The 7,531-nt window shown below is 38.3% G+C and overlaps 1 protein-coding gene across 2 annotated transcripts in view; it reads left to right on the top strand.

Annotated features, from left to right (window-relative positions):
- Positions 1-914: 914 nt before the first annotated feature.
- Positions 915-7,531, top strand: part of TCEA1 (transcription elongation factor A1) — a 35,465-nt gene continuing 28,848 nt past the window's right edge. The window contains exons 1-2 of one of the 2 annotated variants that reach the window (XM_007428213.4): positions 915-1,323; positions 3,013-3,091. In XM_007428213.4, coding sequence (XP_007428275.1) covers positions 1,268-1,323; positions 3,013-3,091 — 135 coding nt within the window. In that variant the 5' untranslated portion in view covers positions 915-1,267. The remainder of the gene's footprint in view (positions 1,324-3,012; positions 3,092-7,531) is intronic. The other variant, XM_007428214.4, reaches the window with a different exon arrangement.

Genomic DNA, 7,531 nt, shown 5'->3' with positions numbered 1-7,531 from the left:
TGAAGGAATCAATTCTTATTGAATAGAACATATTAAAAATATGTAGCATACTAATGAATCCCATAAATCACTGATGCAGAATGTTAAGGCTTGAAGAGAGAAATGTATTACAATTAGTTGCATTTTCCCTTTACATTCATCCATGGTTAGGTAAATCTTGATTTGCTCAGCATTTTTTCATATTGTATGACTCACCAAACCATAAACTAACCACAAAGGTTGGATTTATACATAAGGTTTGGCTAAAACATGTAGATTAAATTGTGATTCAGTGTATCAAAGCAACCACTATTAATGACTATGTTGAAATCTGAACAAATTGCAATTCAAGCTGCAATTACAAACATGCACAACCAAGTATAGATATGGAATTCAACTGTTTTTTTTTGGGGGGGGGTAAGTAAAAGGTATACATGTTCATTTTGTAGCACATATTTTTGTTGCAAGAATAAAATTACATATAATGCTTTGTGAACCTTAATCCTTCTGAAAATAGCTTCTTTGCTATCTATTATAGATTACCGTTCATAAGAATAGTAAAATGAGCTCGGGGCAGAGGCTTTACCAGAAAAATAGATACTTTATTACAGTTTACAGCAGAAAATAGAATTACTATACTTTATAAATCCATCTCTTCATGAAATCCTAATGCACATTTATATTACAAAACCATTGTGACGATTTAAATTCGTAAATCGGTAATCACATACTTCGTGCCTCATGCCTAAGTAAACAATTTAAAGGTCAAGCTATATTAACTCCCTGAGACGGCAACCACTGCTTCTCCTTTTTTCTATTCGCCAAGACGGGACAACTCACAGCCACCTACCCGAGGTGGACCAGTTACAAAGAGGCTACTTCTTCGTGTCTTTTCCAGCCAGTAACAGCCCGTCTCTCCAGCCAGAGCATAATCTTCCCTTTCCGCGGGGCGGGCACAGCTATGAAGGGTGAAAGAAGCTCCACCCCCTCTTTTTATTCTTAATCGATGTTTTCGGTTTTCCGGAGCATTGCCTGGCTCTCTTTACCGAGGCTTGATCAGCACGGCCTGGCGCCACGGCTGCCGAGCTGTCGCTCCTGGCTCAGGCCGGTTGATGTTCACAGCAGCCCCGACAGTGGCTTGACGGCTCCATCTTTGCTTTGCGCTGAAAGCTTCGCATTCCTGGCGGTAGAAGCAGCGTCGAAGGTTGAAGCTCACTCTTTCTCGTTAGTCCCCCTTTACAGAGGGAGGCGCCGCCGCGGAGCCCGGCAGCCGCCATGAGCACCGAAGATGAAATCATCCGCATCGCTAAGAAGATGGACAAGATGGTGCAGAAGAAGAACGCGGTGAGGTCAACCGGGAGGGAGGGAGAAATGCCCGTTAGCCCCCTCGCGCGCCCGACTTGAACTTCTGTCCGACCAATCAGCGGCGCTGCACGCTCAACGGGGCGCCCGCCTTTTTCCGGGGGGGAATAAATAAGGGCTAATGGAGGGAAGGCTTCGTTCGGTCGCAGTTCCTCTTTTGTGATGTCTCAACTGTCATCTGTGGAAAGTGCAGTTCGCTTTACGGGATCCTAATCTCCGTGTCTGAACCAGTTCTGATAGCTCTCCGGGTTTGTAATGAGCCGTAGTTATACGTCACGTTCAAATCCAGAGAAAGAGTCCTGTGGACGGCATTTATTGCTGTGGCGAAAGGCCCAGTTTTTACTTCCGGAAAATAGAAAATTAGGGTCCCACTGGCGCCTCCAAGAGAGTCAAACGCTCGCCTGTGTTTTAAAGCCATATTAACGTTGTGGGTTTTTTTGTCGGAAAGCTCCCTGTCCTATCGTAAGACCCACTGCTACCTTTCTCTCCTTTAAGAATGTGATGCCAGCCCCTTTTCTGCTTTTCCCGAAGACGCTGTGGCTTTTCTGGTTGTATGGAGTTGTAGGACTTATAGTCTAAAATGTCTTAAAGACTCTTACACTATAAGTATATATTTAAGCTTCCATTTTTCAATTGAGTACTATTCACTATACTGCATTGTTTTTAACTCTGCCTCCTGTAAATTTGAGCATCCTTTGAGATTCTTGTTGAACATCATTCTAAAATTTAAATGAAGGTTCAGTAGGGTTTACTGCATTGCTACTGTGTGTGTGGATATTGAAAACTGAAAATGTTTCATTGTAATGTTTATTCATCTTTTATTTACAATAAATAAAATAAAAATGTTCAATCCAAAATGCTCTTGATTGCCCACACTATACATTTCTATTATATAAGGCAAAATAATTGTAAGTTTAAAAGCACCAATCTAAAATAGCATTACTTATTCCAGAGATAGGGAGCCTCTTGTTTCTAAATGTTGCTAAACTGCAACTTCCTGCATCTCTGAGTAATCTCAAGTACCAACTCACTTGAAGTAAATTGTCTGAAGAAGCATGTTGGAAGAATTAAGGTTTTGGTTTTTCTAAGAAATATGTACTTGATAGGAAAAGTATTCTGTAACTACCAAGAAAGAACTTCTGGGTACCCTTATCAAAGAAATATCAAAATAGTGAGATGCAAAGCTACATCTTCCTGGAAAATCACAAGCTTTGTAAAAACATTAGCTTGGGATAATGAAAATTCTTGCTTATGTATGTTCCAATTTATTTTCTATCTAGTTATTTGCTGAAAAGATAAACTTAGAGATATTGCACAAAGTAGTACTGTTTACTGATATGTTTTATTTAAAATCTAAATATACAAGATGAATTTTAGAGTAAAGCCAGTCCTACCACTATTTTTAGGGTAAGAATGTATCTGCTATTAATTAAAATGAATTTTTGGCTGAAGTTCTCCCATGTTCTTACTTTAAGTATGGATTTAATATGCAGATTCTTACACTGAGAAATTTTCCCATTTCTATTTGGTTCTCTTTCTAAGTCCGCTTGAACCATGATATGGAAGCGTTGTTAAGGACTATAATTGCTTTTATTATAGTGATATTAGTAACTATTAATGCTTTTTATAGTATATTCAGTGTAATGAATTACCTTATTGTGTAATGAATAGGTTCAAGTTGACAGAGGTAATGTTGCACATATGGATATTCAAAAATCAAGATCAGTTGAGTAAGATTAGAGAAGAAAAGGTAAGCAGTAGCTTTTCCTATTATTAGATATAGAATCAGAGTGTACTAAACATTTTTCCATGTGCATTATGCTGCCATTCTATACTCACATACCTGAAATAAATAATATTTAATTTAGTGGAACTTACTTTTGAGTAGGTGTGAAAGAATTTTCTCTGTTATAGACAGCAACACATCTGTGTATAGCCTCTTAAGCATAGAATCAGATTTTAGTAGTATTTTAAATGGAGTAATAATGAACTACACTCATGTATGATTGGGTGGTTTTAAATCAAACTTTAAAATATAAATGATAGAATTATTTTCAAAGTTCATAAATACTTGACTAGCAATAGTTAGTCCTATGTGCTTAGAATCTTCATATCTGTTGTTTTCCATGCTACATTAACTAAATTATATTTTAGAACATTTTTAATATTAGTTTGTTATAGCTGAATTTTAATGATGTGAATTGTAAAGAAGGATAAGACTCACCAAATTTAGTGAAACTTGACTCCCAATTAGCTCTCTTTAGATTATAGCATAAAGTAAAATTTGAGAGAAAGAGAGGGGGAAGGAGAATTCCTATTAGATTCAGGCAGAGGTTTTAAAAAATTTTCAGTAGAATCTTCCTTTCCCCCACAATGTATGCTTAAAGTTCCAGTTCTAAATGCCTGCTGCATTAAGCCTGAGCTATAGTTCAGTCATAGAGCACATGCTGGCATGTAGAAAGTTTGATCTGTGGCACCTCAGTGTATAACTGGAAAAGAATTCCATATGATACCCTGGAGAACACTGCTTGCCAGTATAGATTATATTGTGTTATCTGTGGAATAATGGATGACACAAGGGACTGATTCATATAAGGCAGCTTTCAGTGTTCATAAATTTACTGTGCCCCAATATGTTTAGTAGAAACTTCATTTAAGAGAAAGAACTCAGAGCTGTGATCTTGAAAGGATTTATATCTCTGCATCTGGGAAGACTAACAATGTAAGCTATGCCCCTATGTGTACTTAGGCCATTTTATGAGTTCCACTCTGAGCAGAACTGTCATTTGGAATTTTCCCATAAAAGATTACCAGGTTCTGTACTAGCATTTAGGTACACATCTTGATTTTAGCTTCTCACTATGAGTAAAGCATTTTAGCTGCTAGGCCATAGTAATGAGCTTGTGATGTATAAAGCATGTTTGTGACATTATTCAGTTGCTGAGATTGGCAATTTTATAGTGTTACACAGCCAAACTTTATCTTTCCCCCCCCTTTTTTTTTTTGACAGAAGGATCAAAGTGGGAAGGCTGATGAAACAATAATGTTATATAAGTGCCTGGTTAGGTTTCTGTTTGTTGTGTATGCTTACCTTTTGCTGCAGGGTTTTGGGTTGGGTTTTTTGTGGGTTTTTTTGGTAATATTTTAGGGGCTCAGGTGCCATAAAAATAGTTTGGAGGCCACATGAACTCAGTAAACTATGGATCATGCATCCCTACTGTAGTTTTATAGCTGCTTCTGTTTTTTATTATAAGCTCCTCTGGGGAGTTGCCACGGACTGATTGGGAATTCTGGTAGTCCCAACACATCTGAGAGCACTAGGACAATGTCTTAGCAAAAGGCATAATAGCAGTAATGACATTTATTTTCAAAATACCATATAACAATGTATTAAAGCCAACTAAGTGAACAATACTATAAACATATGTGAATGAGGATATCTTTAAATACTAGATAAACAAGGTATTGTTGAACACGTCTATAGTGGCAAGCCACTAAACAGTGCTTTCATATTCATGACTGAAATCAGTGGAAAACATTTTTCTCTTTTGTATTAATAAGGGAAGAGGATGCAGTTATAATAGAAATTAATATTCTTTCTCCTTTAGATCTGTTTTGTAAATATTAAATTTTTGTAAATTAATGAAGAGAGTAAGAAGCAGTCACTGTGTGTATGTGTATTGTGCAGATTTAAGTATCTGGAAAGTATTTTTGAAGGGTGTTTTTAATAATTGCTTTACAGTACTACTTCACATAGATAGCTTCAGTTTTGTGGAAATTTCATCTTGAAATTAGTTGAGTTATTTGCTGTCAGAAATATTGCTTAACAAAAGTGAAAGAAAGTCAACCTAGTAAGGTATTATCAAAAATCATATAGAGAACAAATAAAGTATTATCTATTAAATGTTATTTGCAGATGGAATAATTTATTATAGTTCATTAGATTATGCATATTAGTTTACCAGAAAAGGTAACACATAATGCAGATTTTGCACAGTTGTGAACATGAATAGTCACAAGGTTCAATCAAGCTTGATATGGTTGTTGTAAATTCTAAAATTCGAACAAAATAAGAAGTATTGTTTGATACATTTCAAAGTCTTGCTTTCATCTATTTTTAGAGTTTAACAGTTTGGGCACTAAAAGTACACTGGTAGTTTTTTGCTATGATTTCATGGTCATCTTAATGAGTTATTTATTTCTGGTGCAATACTGTGCCTGTTTATGTGGGAGTAAGCCCTGTTGAACTAAGTGAGACTTAACTCTGGAAAGTAAGGTAAATGTAATATAGTAGATACATTTTTTGACATACGTGGCCAAGAAAGAAGATAAATATAGAGTTCTAAGAATGCAGAGAAAGTCCATCATCCAAGCACACTTGGAGGTTTCATTGGTTTCTGTTATCATCTAGTAAAAATTGTATTTACAAGGCCCCCATCATATGTGACTTGATCACTGAGGAGGGGGCAGACCTGGCATATACAGTGGGGTAAAAAAGTATTTAGTCAGCCACCAATTGTGCAAGTTCTCCCACTTAAAAAGATGAGAGAGGCCTGTAATTTTCATCATAGGTATACCTCAACTGTGAGAGACAAAATGAGAAAAAAAATCCAGAAAATCACATTGTCTGATTTTTAAAGAATTTATTTGCAAATCATGGTGGAAAATAAGTATTTGGTCACCTACAAACAAGCAAGATGTCTGGCTCTCACAGACCTGTAACTACTTCTTTAAGAGGCTCCTCTGTCCTCCACTCGTTACCTGTAGTAATGGCACCTGTTTGACCTTGTTGTCAGTATAAAAGACACCTGTCCACAACCTCAAACAGTCACACTCCAAACTCCATTATGGTCAAGACCAAAGAGCTGTCAAAGGACACCAGAAACAAAATTGTAGACCTGCACCAGGCTGGGAAGACTGAATCTGCAATAGGCAAGCAGCTTGGTGTGAAGAAATCAACTGTGGGAGCAATAATTAGAAAATGGAAGACATATAAGACCACTGATAATCTCCCTCAATCTGGGGCTCCACATAAGATCTCACCCCGTGGGGTCAAAATGATCACAAGAATGGTGAGCAAAAATCCCAGAACCACACGGGGGGACCTAGTGAATGAATGACCTGCAGAGAGCTGGGACCAAAGTAACAAAGGCTACCATCAGTAACACACTACGCCGCCAGGGACTCAAATCCTGCAGTGCCAGACGTGTCCCCCTGCTTAAGCCAGTACATGTCTGGGCCCGTCTGAAGTTTGCTAGAGAGCATTTGGATGATCCAGAAGAGGATTGGGAGAATGTCATATGGTCAGATGAAACCAAAGTAGAACGTTTTGGTCTAAACTCAACTCATCGTGTTTGGAGGAGAGAGAATGCTGAGTTGCATCCAAAGAACACCATACCTACTGTGAAGCATGGGGGTGGAAACATCATGCTTTGGGGCTGTTTTTCTGCAAAGGGACCAGGACAACTGATCCGTGTAAAGGAAAGAATGAATGGAGCCATGTATTGTGAGATTTTGAGTGAACACCTCCTTCCATCAGCAAGGGCATTGAAGATGAAACGTGGCTGGGTCTTTCAGCATGACAATGATCCCAAACACACCGCCCGGGCAACGAAGGAGTGGCTTCGTAAGAAGCATTTCAAGGTCCTGGAGTGGCCTGGCCAGTCTCCAGATCTCAACCCCATGGAAAACCTTTGGAGGGAGTTGAAAGTCCGTGTTGCCCAGCGACAGCCCCAAAACATCACTCCTCTAGAGGAGATCTGTGTGGAGGAATGGGCCAAAACACCAGCAACAGTGTGTGAAAACCTTGTGAAGACTTACAGAAAACGTTTGACCTCTGTCATTGCCAACAAAGGATATATAACAAAGTATTGAGATGAACTTTTGATATTGACCAAATACTTATTTTCCACCATGATTTGCAAATAAATTCTTTAAAAATCAGACAATGTGATTTTCTGGATTTTTTTCCCCATTTTGTCTCTCATAGTTGAGGTATACCTATGATGAAAATTACAGGCCTCTCTCATCTTTTTAAGTGGGAGAACTTGAACAACTGGTGGCTGACTAAATACTTTTTTGCCCCACTGTATCACTGAGATTTGGCTGGGGCCCGGGGGGGGTGCCCCTCTCGGAAATGTGCCCAGCTGGGTTTACGGTGTGGCACCAGCCGAGATGCCAGGGCAGGGGA

This window comes from Python bivittatus, unplaced genomic scaffold (assembly GCF_059951505.1).
Source record: "Python bivittatus isolate LINGU-HERP-01145 unplaced genomic scaffold, Pbiv_v1 ctg000840_np1212, whole genome shotgun sequence".
Classification (NCBI taxonomy): Eukaryota; Metazoa; Chordata; class Lepidosauria; order Squamata; family Pythonidae; genus Python; species Python bivittatus.
This window is presented reverse-complemented; position numbering and strand designations above follow the sequence as displayed.